This window comes from Nicotiana tomentosiformis, chromosome 12, assembly GCF_000390325.3.
Source record: "Nicotiana tomentosiformis chromosome 12, ASM39032v3, whole genome shotgun sequence".
Lineage (NCBI taxonomy): Eukaryota > Viridiplantae > Streptophyta > Magnoliopsida > Solanales > Solanaceae > Nicotiana > Nicotiana tomentosiformis.
In genome coordinates this window covers 128,429,388-128,448,463 of record NC_090823.1, presented here as the reverse complement: position 1 = coordinate 128,448,463, position 19,076 = coordinate 128,429,388, and the positions used below count along the sequence as shown (strand labels likewise).

Below are 19,076 nucleotides of genomic sequence, written 5' to 3'. Positions count from 1 at the left end.
CTAAGTTGCGGATTGATGTGTTGTGTGAGGCAAGTTGGGCATCTGAATTGGCATTCTTTTCCATCATTTCCTTGATCATGTTTTCAATGCGCCCTATCTCATTGTTTGAAGAACTTGGACCATGGGAAGGATAATGAGGCGGATTGCTCGGTTGTTGACACATCGGGGGCCTTTGAAACCCAACCCCGATTGCCTTGGTTGTTGTTCCATCTGCCTTGATTGTTACCCCCCCCCCCCCCCCCCAAATTTCCTTAATTATTTCCACTCCAATTTACTTGATTGATATTGTTGTGACAATTCCCTTTATTGTTGCAGCCACTCCAATTTCCTTGATTGTTAGAATTCTGATTGTCTTGATTGTTTTGAGGTGTCCATTATTGTTGGTTTGGGCCTTGGAAGTTGTTTCTTTGCCCTTGAAAATTGTTCACATATTCCACTTCCTTTTCTTGTTCATTATAGTAATCATCTAGCTCAAAACCACTATCCTCTTGCACATAATTCTCTACTCGATTTTGCACTTGTGGACCCTTGGTCCTCCTCTTGTTCACCATCATGTTCACCCCTTCCGTGGCATTGACTTGCTTAGGATTTTGCACTTGATGAAGTTGAGCCTTTGCTAGTTGATTCATGGTAGTAATCAATTCGCCAATGGCTTGCCCATGGTCATGCAACTCTTTGTGAAGGTGGATCATATTCAGAAAAGTGTGCTCTGTTAAATTTTTGTGGAAATTTCTATCTGTCCACACACATAGCCAACTTGATCTTTCACTCAGTACACTCATTCATCTAGTATGCTTAAATTTCATGTTAATATTTTTATTTTAGTTTAATTTGTAGATTTTTAGTTCTTTTTAGGCCATTTGTCATTAGAATTCAATTGCGTATCCATGTGGGGTAAAATATGAGTTGCGTTAACTGAATATATGTTCTATGAGGACTAGGTTAGCATATTTTCATGTTTTTATAATGTTGCCATGTCAAATTATGCACGATATGGAAAACCCTAAGTGGAAAATAATTGATATGTACGTAATTTTTGAATTTAGCGGCTGCACTTGAATTTGTGCGATCCGCAGATGTAGAATTTAGGGCAACTTAGTGAAGAAGGGATCTGTGGCCACAAGTTAAAATGTGTGGATCGCAGAATTCCCATCACGGCCGCAGAACAGCCCATTTAGTATCATCAGAGAGTCCATACTTTGAGACTCCAATGTGCGGCCGCATGTTTAATTGTGCGGACCGCAGAAATCCTATTGCAGCCGCACATTAGCCAATTCTCTGTCATTAGAGAGTTGGCCCTTTTGGGTCTCAGAGGTGCACCCGCATGTGAAATTGTGCAGACAGCACTTCACTTTTGCGGTCTCCCAACAAAAATGTGTGGTCCGCAAGTCCTCATCCGCGGCCGAATGATTAATTGTACAGACCACAGATCTTGTTCCCTGCAAGCATGCTTTGACTGAACATGCTCACTATGTACTTTTGTTATCCTTTGCCTGAATGTCTCCTGTGTATGTTTGAACATTAAATTGCAACTAACACTCGCTTTTGCTTGATACACACAATGGTTCGATCTAGAGGGCGAGGCGACACCTCTAAAGGGAGAGGTAAAACTTCTCGAGTCGAGAAAAGAGTGCCTTACCTCTTGGATAACAAAAAACCATTAGAAAGAAGTTCAAGAACTCTAGGGGAAATAGAAATAGTCTATAACGCTTCATCTCATTTTTAAATTCCCATAGTTGCTTCTTGTCAAAGGAGTTCAATCTATGACCTTACTCCCCTACCAACTTCTGAGCCGATAACAACTTCCTCTCCATCTACACCAGATTCTTCTTCTCCACCGGCCCCAGCTTAACAAATAGGATATGCCCCTTCTCCACGGTCGACCATGGAAATTTGGGAAGTACTTACTCGGCACCTACTCAAGAACGTAGGAGAAAATGATGTGTCATCATCTCATTTTCGAATGAGTGCCACATACTTTCCAAGCCGGTGGAGCTTACCAATTATCTGATGTCGTTGGTCACCGAAAAAGATTGGAAAAAATGGACTCTCTTTCTGTGGAATCTCTAATAAATAATAGGCCAAAATCTTAGTTAGCCCCTTAAACCTGGCACGTTTTGTAAAACAAACATATAAACTTATGGGGTGACCAGATAGACACTTGAACTCATTCAAAGTGTACTTTTTAAACACCTCTGTCCAACCTGGCATGCCGCATGTTATATATTTACTGATGAGCGCGTGATAGCTATTTTAAAGCTGTTGAAAGGGAATGAATAACTCAGCAAAAAAAAATATTTCACAATTTTTCGCACGTTGCCTAAATAACAAATTTTAAAAAAAATATCAAATACTTCATATTAATAATTATTGTTTGACTCCGCCTGTCCATTAAAACTCAGGTGGTATGGTGAAGATGTAAATCGTTTGATCTTCAATCCTTCCAAAAGCTTTCTGACTTTGGAACCTATGAACTGTGGCCCGTTTTCACAAGAAATTTCTTTTAGTATTCCAAATCGGCCGACGATGTGGTCACATATAAAATCGATCACTTCTCGTTCTCCAATCTTTTGTTAAGCACATACTTCAACCCATTTAGTAAAATAATTAGTTAAAACCAAAAGAAATTTTACCTTGTCAGGCCCTTGTGGTAAGTGACCGACTATGTCCATTCCCCATTTCATGAATGGTCATGGGGACACCACCGAATGCAATAGTTCCACTGGTTGATGCACTAAATGTGCATGTCATTAACATTTATCACACTTTTTTACAAATTCCTTTACATCTTGCTCTATCCAGAGCCAATAGTAGCCAGTTATGACTAACTTGAGAACCAACGAGTCTGCACCAGAATGGTTTCCACAGACTCCTTCACGAACTTCCCTCATCATGTAGTCAGCCTCCGATGTCCCTAAACACCGAGCCAATGGTCCTTGGAATGACCTCATATACAATTGTCCGTCAACAAGATAGTAACGAGTCGCCTTGATCCGTAGTGCACGGGACGCTTTTGGGTCTTCAGGAAATTTGCCATGCCTTAGATATTCAATGAACTTGTTCCTCCAATCACAGATAAAATTGGTTGAATTAACTTCACTATAGTCATCCACATCCAACACTGAATGCAACAATTGAATTGCCGCACCGGAATCAGATCCTTTCATTTATGTGGACGAACCCAAATTGGCTAATGTGTTTGTCTCCATATTTTCCTCCCTTGGAGTATGCACCATTGACCACTCTTTGAACCGGGAAAGTAATACTTGTAACTTGTTCCAATATTGTTGCATGTGCTCCTTCTTGGTGTCGAAAATTGCATACACTTGGTTCACCACCAGCTGGGAGTCGCACTTTTTCAATGACCTCGAAACCTAGTTCCCGAGCTAGTTCAAGTCCTGCAACCTAAGCCTTGTATTCGGCTTCATTGTTAGTTAATGGTACAATTCTAATGGCCTGTCTCAGGTTTTTTCTTGAAGAAGTGATTAAAACTACACCGAGATCGGACCATTTTATGTTGGAAACTCCATCCATAAAAAAGGTCCAAACTCCCGATACCGTTCCCGATACCAACATTACTTTTTTAGCAGGTAAATACATTAATCTCGAACTAAAATCGGTCACGAAGTCGGCCAAACCTTGTGACTTGATTGCAGAACTGGGCTTGTATTCAATATCAAATTCAGTAAATTTGACTGCCCATTTAGCCAAACGATCCGACAACTAAGGATTATGAAGGACATTCCTCAAGGGAAAGGTTGTCATAACGGCTATTGAAATGAAAGCCTAAGCTTTCGAGAAGCAACTACGAGAGCTAAGGATAGCTTTTCAAGGTGCGAACATTGTGTCTATGCTCCCGATAATATTTTACTAACATAATATACAGTAAATTGCATAACTTCTTCCTCCCAGACCAAAATAGCATTTACCGCTACTTTCGAGACCGCTAGATAAATCATAGTTACTCATCTTCTTCCGGTTTTGATAATAATTGAGGTGTAGACAGGTACCTTTTTAGATCTTTCAGTGCCTGCTGGAATTCCAGAGTCCACACAAGTCATTTTTCTTTTTTAAAAGTGAAAAGAAATGATGACACTTTTTCGAAGACCTCGAAATGTACCTGTTTAGAGTCGCTAATCTATCGGTCAATCTTTATACTTCCTTCACACTTGTTAACTAGTTCAGTATAAACTCGATGGATTTGATTTTGTTGGAGTTTAATTCGATTTTTCATTTAGAGACCAAAAACCCCAAGAACTCACTGAAACCAACACCGAAGGCGCACTTCTCCTTGTAAAGCTTCATATTGTATTATCTCAAAATGTTGAATGTCTCTTGGAGATGTTTCAGATGATCTCCTACATTAGTAGATTTAACTAACAAGTCGTCAATATAAACTTCCATTATTTTACCTATCTATTTTTCAAATATACTATTGACAAGCCTCTGATAAGTGGCTCCGGCATTTTTAAGCTCAAAAGGCATCACATTATAGCAATATGTGCCAAATGTTGTGATGAAAGAAGTATTATCTTGATCTTCTAGGTCCAACCTAATTTGATTATACCCGGAATAAGCATCAAGAAAACTCATTAACTCATGTCCGCCAGAACATCAATCATTTGATCAATGTTTGACAACGGGAAAATGTCTTTAGGGCATGCCTTATTTAAATCTTTATAATCTACATACATTCTAAATTTATTATTCTTTTCAGGAATTACTACTACATTAGCTAGCTAATCCGAGAAATTTACGTTTCGAATTGGAACCTATATTGAGTAATCGAGTTACCTCTTCCTTAACAAACCTATTTCTGACCTCTACTATCGGTTGTTTATTCTGCCTTACCGGAGGGAAGTTAGGATCCATACTTAGTTTGTGGACCGCCACCTCTAATGGAATACCTATCACATCTAAATGCGACCACAAAAAACAATCAACATTAGATTTTAGAAAATTCATAGTTTTTAACCTAAGTTCGAGACTCAACCTCGTTCCTAAATGGAATTTTCTTTCCAAAAATGCTTCGAACAAGGCCACTCATTCGAGATTTTCTACGGCTGACTTGGTTGCATTCGTTTCCTCCGATACCTGATATAAGTCTGATGAATCCTCGTCTTTATCATCTTCAATTGAGATGGAAGAAAGTATTATTTCCTGTAATTGCTATTTGCTCGTTACAAACGGTTACTACATTCATTTCACTTGCAACCGGTTGATCTCCTCTAATGTTCCTGATCCCTTCTGGTGTAAAAGTTTTAATAGTTGATGGTAGGTTGAAGGCAAAACCTTCATTTCATGTATCCATGGCCTTCCAAGGATTACATTATATCCCATGTCGCCATCTACCACCTCGAACAAGGTGGTCTTCGTTACTCCTTCAACATGTGTGGGCAGAAAAATTTCTCCTCGGGTTGTGACACTTGTTAGCTTGAACCTGCCAGAAGCTTTATTGTTGGGACTATATTTTCGGTCAGCTTTGCTTGCTCCAAAACTCTCTATTGTATGATGTTGGATGAGCTTCCTGGATCCACCAATCCCACGTTTAATTTTAAAATCTAAAATATTAAGAGAAATTACCAAAGCATCATTGTGTGGTAGAAGAAGTCCATCAGCATCCTCTTCCATGAAGGTGATGCCATCTAAATTTTTTCTTGGTTTACTATTTGATACATACAAGTATACTAGCCATTTTCACAAGAACATCTAACTATAAAGAAAAATAATAGCTAATTAATCTAAACGAGCAATTTTTTAACAAGTCACTATATACATACTATATTGCAAACATTATTTCTAATTTATCCATATATATATATTGCAGATTATATAGCTAATTTATACATACTATATTGCTAAATTAATGCAAAACAAACTGTAGAAATGGACTACCGGATCTGCTGCCGGAGGTTAGAAGTTATTGCCAGACCACCACCAGAGGGGAGAAGAGCCGCCGGATTCCCTGCACCAAAAACGAGTTAAACAAATTAGGGAAAACATATTAGGGCGAGGGGAGTCGGGTAAGGGAGAGGAAGAGTGAGAGAGAGAGAATCTTTTCAGGGAACCACATATGCTTAATTTAGAGAAGAAATAGAGTGGGTGGGGCAGAAGAGGACAGGGGATGAGAGGGGGAAAAACTAGAGAAGAAATAAGAAAGAAGAAAAAAAGTGTGGGGGATGTATAAAAATAGATTTGCGAACGAATAGGTCGCAATTCGGTCGCAAATATGTTCACTAGTCAAACCTCATTTTTTGTTGCAAATTCTGAACAAATCAGCCGAAAGATTTATATTTTTGTAATTTCTACGACTGTGTCATAACCCGAATCTCACATGTCGTAATGGCGCCTATCGCAATACTAGGCAAGCCGGCAATCACAATAAACCATGCATCTCTAAAATTGAAAAACATAATAAAATAAGCTTAAGAGTAAAATCTCATAAATAATTGATAAGGAAAATACCGCGACTCAATATAAAATCTCTCAAAAATTCGGGTGTCACTGAATACATGAGGATTTAAATGAAAACATAGTCTAACTGCTAAAACAGTGTCTAGGAAGGTAGAACAGTACAAATAACTAAAAACAAGGAGAGTCAAGGTCTGCGGACGCAAATGCAGCTACCTCGATAGTCTCCAACAGATAAAACCTCCAAATCCAACAGTCGTCATACCCGGAAGTACCCGTATCTGCACACGAAGTGCAGAGTGTAGTATGAGTACAATCGAGCCAATGTACTCAATAAGTAAGAAGACTAACCTTGGACTGAAAGTAGTGACGAACTCAATAGGTACAGTTCAAATACAGAATTTAACAGTACAGAAATGTAGGCATGCTTCCAAACTTAACAGTTTAAGTTCAATATGGCTAAAATATTTCAAGTGTGACTGAAATGAGGAATGATACATCACTATATCTACATGTCAATTATGCATGCAAACTATAATGCAACACAATGATAAAATCATATGCATACTCTTGGAGCATTAATTCACTCAATCCTCCCAGTCACTCAGTCCTCACAGTCACTAAGTCCTCCCAATCGCTCGACACTTTTACTTAGTAGGTACCTGTCACGACCCAATTCACCCTCCGTAAGATGTTGTGACGACACTTAGTCTCCACGATTGGGTAAGCCTAACAATTTGTAGAATAACAGAAATAAAGCAGCATTTAACAACTAAACTACAACAGATAACTATATAACTGGTAAAATGTCGCTTGGCATGTACAAGTAACCATCACTCGAGTATAAACAATATTCCCAAAACTAGGTAATCACAATTCACAAGCTTTTAAGAATTTGTCTAATTCTATCTATACATCAGTAACTAGAAGAAGTAAAGGAGGAATAACATAAAAGGGATAGAGGGGGACTCCGAGGTCTGCGGACGCGGGCATATGTACCTTGAAGTCTCCGGAGCAGCAACAAGTACGCAACTAATGGCGGGGCTGGTAGGAGGTACCTGGATCTGCACACGAAATATGTGCAGAATAGTAGCATGAGTACACCACAATGGTACCCAGTAAGTTCCAAGCCTAACCTCGGTAGAGTCATGACTAGGTCAGGTTAGGACCCTACTGGTATATAATAAGTAAGAGAGAAGATATAATAACGTGAAAAGACTGAGAATCTAACAAGGAGAATTCTACAGAAAGTAACAACACAACACATAGTGGTAAACAACAAGGGCACTCCCGAGATACCGTCTTGTAGTCCCAAAATAAAATGCTCAACAGGGGATCTCCCGAGATACTATCTCGTAGTCCCAAAATTAAATATGCTCAACAGGGGATCTCCCGATATACCGTCTCGTAGTCCTAAAAGTGAATATGCAAGGGGATCTCCCGAGGTACCGCCTCGTAGTCCCAAAAGTAAACACACAGCTTGAAACGAATGGAAACAATAATTTACAGTAAGAACTCTACAGTTTGGACTGATACAAATCAAAGGAAAACAAGAATTCAATTAAGCATGCTGCACAGATTTCAAACAAGCATTTAAGATGCATAGACATGCGATATTAGGCTAAACAAGATAACTACACATGCTGATATAACTCAATTAAGATGTAACAAGTTACTACTCAGTAAAAAATAGATTTTACAACAATTAGCCTGTGTACGCACTCATCACCTTGCGCACACGTCGCTCTCATATCACAGAAATATCACAACAATACCAAATCCTAAGGGGATTTTCCCCACACAATGTTAGGTAAGACACTTACCTCGAACCAAGATCAATCAACCAGTAAGAATTCCTTTTCCACGATTGTTCTGACTCCAAATGGCCCAAATCTAGCCAAAAGTAATTACATACCATAAATATAACTATAAGAACTAATCTAATTTATGAAATCAAGACTTTAACAAGAAATTAGAAATTCACCCCAAAACGTCTACCCAGGCCCACGTCTTAGAATCGGGTAAAAGTCACAAAATACGAACACCCATTCACCCACGAGTTCACTTGTACCAAAATCATTTAAATGTGATACCAAAATCTCAATCAAAACCCAAATATTTGGTTGAAGAACTTTCCAACATTTCCCCCAATTTTCTCAACCCAAATCTTTAATTAGATGATAAAATTAACTATAGATTAGTGGAATATAACCAAAAACGAGTTAAGAATCATTACCCAGTAGCTTTCTCTGAAAATCCTTCAAATTATCGCCTAAATCCGAGCTCTCAAAGTCCCAAAGTGAAAATGAGATCAAACCCTCATAATTTCCCCTTTTCTGCCAAATGATCTTGCATATGCAGACTGCCAGTCGCACCTGGGACACTGCACCTGCGAAATTTCCATCGGAGGTCCAGAATTGAATTAAGACACCAAGGCTCGCTTTTGCGATCACTTCTCCGTAGGAGCGGCTCTGCTTCTGCGGTCCTTTTATCGCACCTGCGACCACTGGCTACCTAGACCAGGGCCGCATCTGCGAGCTCCCTTCCGGACGTGCGTGTTCGCACCTGCGATCAACCTAACCGCAGGTGCGATGACACAATAAGTTGAAAACAAACTTCAGCAATTTACACAAGTCTAAAATGAATCCGAAAATGATCTGAAACACACCTGAGGCCCCCGGGACCTCAACCAAATATACCAAAAAGTCCAAAAACACCATACAAACTTAGTCGAGCCCTCAAATCACATCAAATAATAAAAAAACATGAATCACACTCCCATTCAAACTTAATCAACTTTGACAGTTACCGATGCCGAAACCTATCAAATCACGTCTCATTGACCTCAAATTTTGCACACAAGTCATATTCGACATTACAGACCTACTTCAAATGGTCAAACTTCCCAAAAAGTCAACTTTCGCCATTTCAAGCATAATTTATCTACAGACCTCCAATTCACAATCCAGACAAGCTCCTAAGTCCAAAATCACCCAACGGAACCGACAAAACTCTATTCTGGAGTCGTCTTCATATAGTTCCAACTACGGTCAAAATATTAGAACTTAAGCTTCCGTTTTAAGGACTGAGTGTCCCAAATCACTCCGAAACCACAAACAAATCCTCCCGGCAAGTCACATAAGTAGAAAAAGATATGGGGAAAGCAGTAAATAGGGGATCGGGGCTAATACTCTCAAAATGATCGGTCGAGTAGTTACATCCCCCCTATTAAAACAATCGTTCATCCTCGAATGAGTATAGGGACATACCTGAAGTGGTGAAAAGATGAGAATAACGACTAGGCATATCATGTTCGGTCTCCCAAGTTGCCTCCTCGACCGGCTGGTCCCTCCATTGAACCTTTACTGAAGCAATGTTCTTTGACCTCAGCTTCCGAACCTTTCTGTCGCCACTAGCTCCTCAACATAAGATAAATCATTATCCAACTGGACTGAGCTGAAATCCAACACATGAGACGGGTAGCCGTAATACTTTCGGAGCATAGAAACATGGAATACTGGATGAACTCCTGCTAGACAGGGAGGCAAGGCAAGCTTATAAGCAACCTCCCCAACTCGCCGCAACACCTCGAATGAGCCAATAAACCTTGGGCTTAGTTTGCCCTTCTTCCCGAACCTCATAACACCCTTCATAGGCAAAACCTAGAGCAAGACCCACTCTTCAACCATGAATGCAATATCGCGAACCTTCCGATCCGCATAACTCTCCTGTCTGGACTTGGCTGTGCGAAATCGATCCTGAATCACCTTAACCTTCTCTAAAGCATCCTGGACCAAGTCTGTACCCAATAATCTAGCCTCGCTCGGCTCGAACCAACCCACTGGGGACCGACATCGCCTACCATACAGAGTCTCATACGGTGCCATCTGTATGCTTGACTGATAACTGTTGTTGTAGGCAAACTCTGCAAGTGGCAAGAACTGATCCCCAAGAATGTCCAAACTCCATCACACACGTACAGAGCATATCCTCCAGTATCTGAATAGTGCGCTCGGAATATCTATCTGTATGAGGATGAAATGTTGTGCTCAACTCAACCCGAGTACCTAACTCATGCTGTATGGCCCTCCAGCATCATGATGTAAACTGTGTACCCCTATCATAGATGATAGATACCGGCACTCCATGAAGCCTGACAATCTCGCGGATATAAACTCGAGCCAACTGCTCGGAAGAATAAATAGTCATCACATGAATGAAATGAGCTGACTTGGTCAGCCTATCCACAATCACCCAAACTACATCAAACTTCTGCTGAGTTCGTGGAAGTCCAAAAACAAAATCCATAGTGATCCGCTCCCGTTTCTACTCCAAAATCTCTAACTTCTGAAGCAATCCACCTGGCCTTTGACGCTCATACTTCTCATGTTGGCAAGTTAGACACCGAGCTACATATTCCACTATGTCCTTCTTCATTCTCCTCCACCAATAATCCTGCCTCAAGTCCTGATATATCTTCGTGGCACCCAGATGAATGGAGTACCGCGAACTGTGAGCCTCCTGGAGAATCAACTCACGCAATCCGTCTTCATTGGGCACACACAGTCTGCCATGCATCCTCAATGCACCATCATCTCCAATAGTGACTGCCTTAGCATCACCGTGCTGAACCGTGTCCTTAAGGACAAGAAGATGGGGGTCATCATACTGACGCTCCCTGATACGATAATAAAGAGAAGACTGGGAGACCAAACAAGCCAAAACTCGACTCGGCTCAGAAATATCCAATCTAACAAACTGGTTGGCCAAGGCCTGAACATCCAATGCCAACGGCCTCTCTGCTACTGGTAGATATGCTAAGCTCCCCAAAATCTCCGCCCGGCAACTCAAGGCATCGTCTACCACATTGGCCTTCCCGGGATGGTATAGAATAGTGATATCATAATCGTTAAGCAGCTCTAACCACCTCTACTTACGCAAGTTAAGATCCTTCTGTTTGAACAGATGCTGCAAACTTTGGTGATTGGTGTAGATCTCACAAGGGATACCGTACATATAGTGCTACCAATTCTTCAAGGCATGAACAATAGCTGCTAACTCAAGGTCGTGGACCGTATAGTTCTTTTCATGCACCTTCAGCTGCCTGGACGCGTAGGCAATAACCCAACCGTCTTGCATCAACATCGCGCCGAGACCAATCCGTGATGCATCATAATATACAGTATAAGTCCTCGAACCTGTAGGCAATACCAATATTGGGGTTGTAGTCAAAGTTGTTTTGAGCTTTTGAAAGCTCTCCTCATACTCCTCCGTCCATCTGAATGGAGCACCCTTCTAAGTCAGCCTGGTCATAGGTGCTGCAATAGATGAGAAACCCTCTATAAATAGACTGTAGTACCTCGCCAAACCAAGAAAACTCCGGATCTCCGTAGCTGAGGACGGTCTAGGCCAACTCTGCACTGCTTCCACCTTCTTCGGATCTACCTTGATCCCCTCACTCGACACTACGTGACCCAAAAATTCCACTGAATCTAGCCAGATTTCACTCTTTTAGAATTTTGTATATAACTTCTTTTCTCTCAAGGTCTGAAGAACAGTCCTCAGGTACTGCTCATGATCCTCCCAACTCCGGGAGTACACCAGAATGTCGTCAATAAACACAATGACGAAAGAGTCAAGATATGGCCGAAATACACTGTACATCAAATGCACAAATGCTACTGGGGCATTGGTCAGCCCAAATGACATCACAAGGAACTCATAGTGACCATACCAAGTCCTAAAAGTAGTCTTCGGGATATCTGGCTCCCGAATCTTCAACTGATAATAGCCTGAACGCAAGTCAATCTTGGAAAACACTCTAGCACCCTATAACTGATCAAATAGGTCATCAATATGAGGCAATGGATACATGTTCTTCACTGTAACTTTGTTCAACTGGCGATAATCGATGCACATATGCATAAAACCATCCTTCTTCTTCACAAAAAAGACTGGGGCACCCTAAAGTGACACACTGGGCCGAATGAAGCCCTTATCAAGTAATTCCTATAATTGTTCCTTCAACTCCTTCAACTCAGAAGGAGCCATATGATATGGAGGAATAGAGATGGGCTGAGTGCCCGGCAATAAATCAATACCAAAGTCGATATCTCTATCGGGCGGCAAGCCCGAAAGATCAGTTGGAAATACATTGGGATAATTCCTCAGTACTGGAAGGGACTCAACTGTAGGGGTATCTATACTGACATCTCTCACATAAGCTAGATACGCGCCACATTCCTTCTTAACCATTCATTAAGATTTAAGAAATGAAATAACTCTGCTGGGAGTATACTCTAAGGTACCTCTCCACTCTAATTGCAGTAATCTTGGCATAGCCAGTGTCACGGTCTTGGCATGACAATCCAAAATAGGATAATGGGGGACAACTGGTCCATGCCCAACATAATATCAAAATCTACCATATTGAGCAATAATAAATCGGCTCTGGTCTCAAAACCACTAAGAACAACCAAACACGGCTGATACACATGGTCAACAACAATAGAATATCGCACAGGTGTAGACACATAAACAGGAGAACTCAAAGAATCACAAGATATGCCTAAATACGGGGAAAAATAAGAGGACACATAGGAATAAGTGGAGCCTGGATCAAATCAAACCGACACATCTCTATGACAAACTGGAACAATACCTGTAATGACAGAGTCGGAAGTAACTGCCTCTATATGAGAAGGAAGAGCTTAATATCTGACATGGCCTCCCTATCTAGTGCGACCTCTACTTGCTCGAACTCCACCTTAAGCTGGCTGAGCAAGTGGAGTGGTAGTTGGTGCTTTAATCATAGCCTGGGGACCCGGTGGATTACGTGGTGCCTGGGAAGTCTGTGGAGGTGCACCCCTCCTAAGTCTGGGGCAATCCCTCACCATATGGCGAGTGTCGCCACACTCAAAACAAGCTCTTGGAGGGCGTGGCTGCTATGACTGGCTCAGGCTAGGTCTGCTGGACTAACCATTGAAAGCACCTCGTGCAGGAGGTGAACTAGACACTGGCGGTGCATAATAAGGATCCTGGGGCCTACGGGTAGCCGAAATACCACTAGTGGCTGGAAGTGCTGAATGAACAAGGCGACTCACACAGCCTCTACCTTGGCAAACTGCAATTGGGGCACGAGCACCACTATAAGTGCCAGACTCTCGAGACCTCTTAGTCTACCTCTCCTCTCTCTCCCGAGCAAGCATACCCTCCAATCTCCTAGAAATTCCCACAACCTACTGGTATGCAATATCCATCCCTAACTCTCGGGCCATGCTAAGCCTGATACTGGGGTCGAGCCCCTCGATAAACCGATGGACCCTCTCTCAAACTGTTGCAACCAAGGCCGGTGCATGCCTAGCCAAATCACAAAAGTGATCCGCATACTCTGACACAGTCATAACACCCTGGCGCAATTGCTCAAACTCGGCGCACCATGCATCTCTGAGACTCTGAGGAACATACTTCCTCAAAAACATATTCGAGAACTGAGTCCATGTAAGTGAAGCTGCCTCAGCCGGACTACCCAACTCATAAGCACGCCACCACTAATAGGCCGCTCCCCTAAGCTAGAATGTAGTGAAAGAAATCTCACTCAGCTCTGCAACACCCATAGTACAGAGGATACGGTGGCACTCCTCAAGAAAAAATTGGGCATTCTCTAACGCCAAGCCGTTGAAAGTAGGAGGGCGGTACTTCTTGTACCTCTCGAGCCTGAGCTCCTCCTCCTCGAAAATTGTTGCCCGACCCTCAGGCCGAACTGGGGCTGCCGGCTGCAATGGTATAACCTATGGAACCTGGTCGACCTGAACCCACTGCTCTGGGGTGCGGGCGGTGGGAGTCTGTGCTCCTCCCCCAGCCTGAGATGTGGTAGGAGCAAGTGGAATCAACCCTGCTTCAGCTAGAGTACCGAACATGCTGAGGAACTGTGCAAGGGTCTCCTGAAGAGCTAGTGCAGTAATAGGCGTCGCTCCGACTGGAGCTACTGGTGGCTTCTCTGTAGCAGCTCGTGCAGGTGCTCTGGCTGTACCACGTGGATGTCTTCGGCCTCTACCCCAACCCCGGACTCTCGTGGCACCAGCAAGGGATGCATGTGCATTGTCATCTGATCCGGCTATCTGTGTCCTCGCCATCTGTGAGAGAATAAAAGATAGAAGTTTAGAATTTTCGAAGTCAACAATTTCGCACGACAAGGAATCAAAAGAAGTGAAATCTTCCTAGGAGTTCCATAGCCTCCCGAATATAAGTATAGACGTCTCTATACTGATCCGCGAGACTCTATTAAACCTGCTTGTGACTCACGACACCTATGAACCTGGAAATCTGATACCAACTTGTCACGACCCAATTCTCCCTCCGCAAGTTGTCGTGATAGCACATAGTCTCTACCACTAGGTAAGCCTAACAATTTGCGGAATAAAGGAAATAAAGCAAGCATTTAACAACTAAAATATAACAGATAACTATATAACTGGTAAAATGCCACTCGACATGTACAAGTAACCAACACTCGAGTATGAAAAATATTCCCAAAACCCGGTAATCACAAGTCACAAGCTTCTAAGAATTTGTCTAACTGTTTCGATACATCAGTAAGTAGTAGAAGTAAAGGATGAACAACATAAAAGGTATAGAGGGGGACTCCAAGGTCTGCAGACATGGGCAGATGTACCTTGAAGTCTCCGGAGCAGCAGCAAGTATGCAACTAATAGCGGGGCTAGTAGGAGGTACCTGGATCTGTACACGAAACATGGGTAGAAGAGTAGCATGAGTACAACACAACGGTACCTAGTAAGTGCCAAGCCTAACCTCGGTAGAGTAGTGATGAGGTCAGCTTAGGGCCCTACTAGTATATAATAAGTAAGAGAGAAGATATAATAACGTGAAAAAACTGAGAATCTAACAAGGAGAATTCTATAGAAAGTAACAACACAACACATAGAGGTAAAAATCTGGGGCGCTCTCGAGATACAGTCTCGTAGTCCCAAAAGTAAATTCTGAATAGGGGATCTCCCAAGATACCGTCTCGTAGTCCCAAAAGCAAATATACTCAACAGGGGATCTTCTGATATACCGTCTCGTAGTCCCAAAAGTAAATATGCAAGGGGGATCTCCCGAGGTACCGCCTCGTAGTCACAAAAGTAAATGTGCAGGGGGATCTCCTGAGATACCGTCTCATAGACTCAAAAGTAAATATGCAAGGGGATCTCCCGAGGTACCGCCTCGTAGTCCCAAAAGTAAGCACATAGCTCGAAACCCATGGAAATAACAATTTACAGCAAGAACTCTACAATTTAGGATTGATACAAATCAAGGGAAAACAAGAATTCAATTAAGCATGCTGCACAGATTTCAAATAAGCATTTAAGACACGTAGACATGTGATATTAGGCTAAACAGGATAATTACACATGCTGGTATAACTCAAATAAGATGTAACAGGTCACTACTCAGTAAAAAACCAGATTTTACAATAACTAGACCATGTACGCACTCGTCACCTCGCGCACACGGCGCTCACATATCATAGAAGTATCACAACAATACCAAATCCAAAGGGGATTTCCCCCACACAAGGTTAGGCAAGTCACTTACCTCGAACCAATCTCAATCAACCAGTAAGAATGCCTTTTCCATTATTTTTCCGACTCTGAATAGCCCAAATCTAGCCAAAAGCAATTACATACCATAAACATAACTATAAGAACTAATCTAATTAATGAAATCAAGACTTTAACAAGAAATTAGAAATTCTCCCCAAAAAGTCGACCCGAGCCCACTTCTCAAAATCAGGTAAAAGTCACTAAATACGAACACCCATTCACCCCACGAGTTCACTCATACAAAAATCACTTAATTCCGATACCAAAATCTCAATCAAAACCCAAAAATTTGGATGAAGAACTTTCCAACTTTTTCTCCAATTTTCTCAACCCAAATCCTTAATTAGATGATGAAATTAACAATAGATTAGTGGAATATATACAAAAACGAGTTAAGAATCATTACCCAATAGCTTTCTCTGAAAATCCTTCAAATTATCGCCTAAATTCGAGCTCTCAAAGTACCAAAGTAAAAATGAGATCAAACCCTGGTAATTTCCCCTTTTTAGCCCAGTGATCTCGCACCTACGTACCCCCAGTCGCACATGCGATGCCGCACCTACGGAATTTCCATCGCCGGTGCGTAATAGACTTAAGACACCAGGGCTTGCTTCTGCGATCACTTCTTCGCAGGACTGGCTCCGCTTCTGCGGTCCTTTTGTCGCACCAGCAACCACTGGCTACCTAGACCAGGGCCGCATCTGTGAGCTCCCTTCGGCACGTGCATGTCCTCACCTGCGGTCAACCTCACCGCAGGTGCGATGACATTAGAAGTTGAAAAACTTCAGAAATTCACACAAGTCTAAAATGAATCCGAAAATGATCTGAAACACACCCGAGGCCCCCCGGAACTCAACCAAATATTCCTACAAGTCCTAAAACACCATACAAACTTAGTCAAGCCCTTAAATCACATCAAACAAAAACAAAAACACGAATTACACTCCCATTCAAACTTAATGAACTTTGAAATTTCAAACTTCTACGACCGATGCCAAAACCTATTAAATCACGTTCGATTGACTTAAATTTTGCACACAAGTCATATTCGACATTACGAACCTAATCCAACTTGCAGAATCGAATCCGACCCCGATATCAAAAAGTCCATTACCGGTCAAACTTCCCAAAAAAATTCAACTTTCGCCTTCTTAAGCCTAATTCAGCTACAGACCTCCAATTCATAATCCGGACACACTCCTAAGTCCAAAATCACCCAACCGAGCTAACAGAACAGACGAAACTCCATTCCGGAGTCGTCTCCACACAGTTTCAACTACGGTCAAAATCTTAGAACTTAAGCTTCCGTTTTAGGGACTAAGTGTCCTAAATTACTCTGAAATCACAAACAAAACCTCCCAGGAAGTCACATAAGTAGAAAAGTACATGGGGAAAGCAGTAAATAAGGGATAGGGGCTAATACTCTCAAATCGACCGATCGGGTTATTATAGTACCTGCGCTCACTGCTGGTAAGTTAGACTCTGGAGGGCGGATCCTACCTAAGTGCTAAAATAAACCAATCATGGCATGAATCAATAAAGCATGTTGCGGCATGCAGCCCGATCTCATAAATATCATTCTCAATCAGACCCTCGTCCTCACTCATTCATCAATCTCTCCAGTCTCTTGGGCTCACAAATATTATAAAAATCAGCCCAAACAATGATAATATGATGTGACAGTAAATGGCAATCGAGGCTGCGACATGAATTCAATGATAGTTGGGACTGAGTACATGATTGCAAATTAACAAATAATTCAACCATGAAGCGACCTCTATGGGTGCCAACAGTATCAGCATATAGCCTAAACATAATTTCTAACATGATTCACAGCTCAATTCCTTTAACACATGGAGAGTACATGAATAATATCAGGATTTGATGACTATACAGTTTCACGTAAATGATAGAGTCCCAATTTCTATGGCGTACACCCATATATCGGTCACCTAGCAAGTGCATCACCTCAACACCAACCACATATCACATATATTGGAGATCCAAACCCTCAGGACCGAGTTTAGAAGTGTTACTTACCTCAAACTGTGCAAATCTCCACTCCAACAAGCCCTTGCCTCATGAATCGGCCTTCGAATAACTCGAATCTAGCCACAAACAGCTCGATACAATCAACACAAGCTATAGGAATCAATTCCATATGATAAAGCTACGTTTATAAATAAAAGTCAAAAAGACAACCCCGGGGCCACATCTCGAAATGCGACAAAATTAACAAAATTCGAAAACCCATTCAACCAGAAGTCCAACCATACCAAAATTACTCAATTCCGATCACAACTCGACCTTCATATCCTTAAAGTAAAGCCTATGAAGTTTCTACAATGTTTCCCAATCTTTCCAACATAAAACACTAATTAAATGGTAAAAACAATGATAGATTCACGTATATTAACCAAATCCGAGTTAGAATCACTTACCCCAATCAATTCCTTGAAAATCCCTCCAAGAATCGCCTCAATCCGAGCTCCCAAAGTCCAATTATGAAATTTTACTCAAACCCTTACTTTTGAAAACTTATATTCTGCCCAGGTGTTCCTCTTCGCGATCGCGGAAAGTTCCTCACGATCGCGAAGAACAAAAATTAGCTTCCCTCAAAATACACTTCAGAAACGCCAACCAACAATCAGGAACATGATACATAGACTCCCCGACCTACGCGATCCCGAACCACTTCACGCTATCACGAAGAACAAATCGCGTGCAATTCAGTCTCCTCCTTTCTTCTTCGCGAACGCGACCTAGAACACGCGTTCGCGTAACACTTCTTTCCCAAGATTATCAATCGTAAACACCTTATCGCGAATGCATAGCAGAAATTCCCCAGCTGCCTACAATACTCTTCATGATCGTGATTGCGATCCTCCACTTACGATCGCGTATAAGGGAATAGCAACAGAAGATCAGCAGTTCTTCCAAGTTCGAAAATGCGTCGAACATGATCCGAATCACACCCGAGGCCCTCGGGACCTCAACCAAATATACCATCAAGTCCTAAAACATTATAAGAACTCACTAAAAGCGTCAAATAACACCAAA

At 41.8% G+C, this 19,076-nt stretch overlaps 1 protein-coding gene across 1 annotated transcript; it reads right to left on the bottom strand.

The window, feature by feature from the left end:
- Positions 1 to 2,750: 2,750 nt before the first annotated feature.
- Positions 2,751 to 3,167, bottom strand: LOC138903379 (uncharacterized). Its single transcript, XM_070191351.1, has one exon. It carries the CDS (start codon positions 3,165 to 3,167, stop codon positions 2,751 to 2,753), a length of 417 nt encoding a protein of 138 aa, XP_070047452.1.
- Between the last annotated feature and the right edge of the window lie 15,909 nt (positions 3,168 to 19,076).

What these genes read in the sequence shown, in the direction of transcription:
- LOC138903379 (XM_070191351.1), bottom strand. Translation starts at nt 3,167, where the DNA reads ATGAAAGGATCTGATTCCGGTGCGGCAATTCAATTGTTGCATTCAGTG.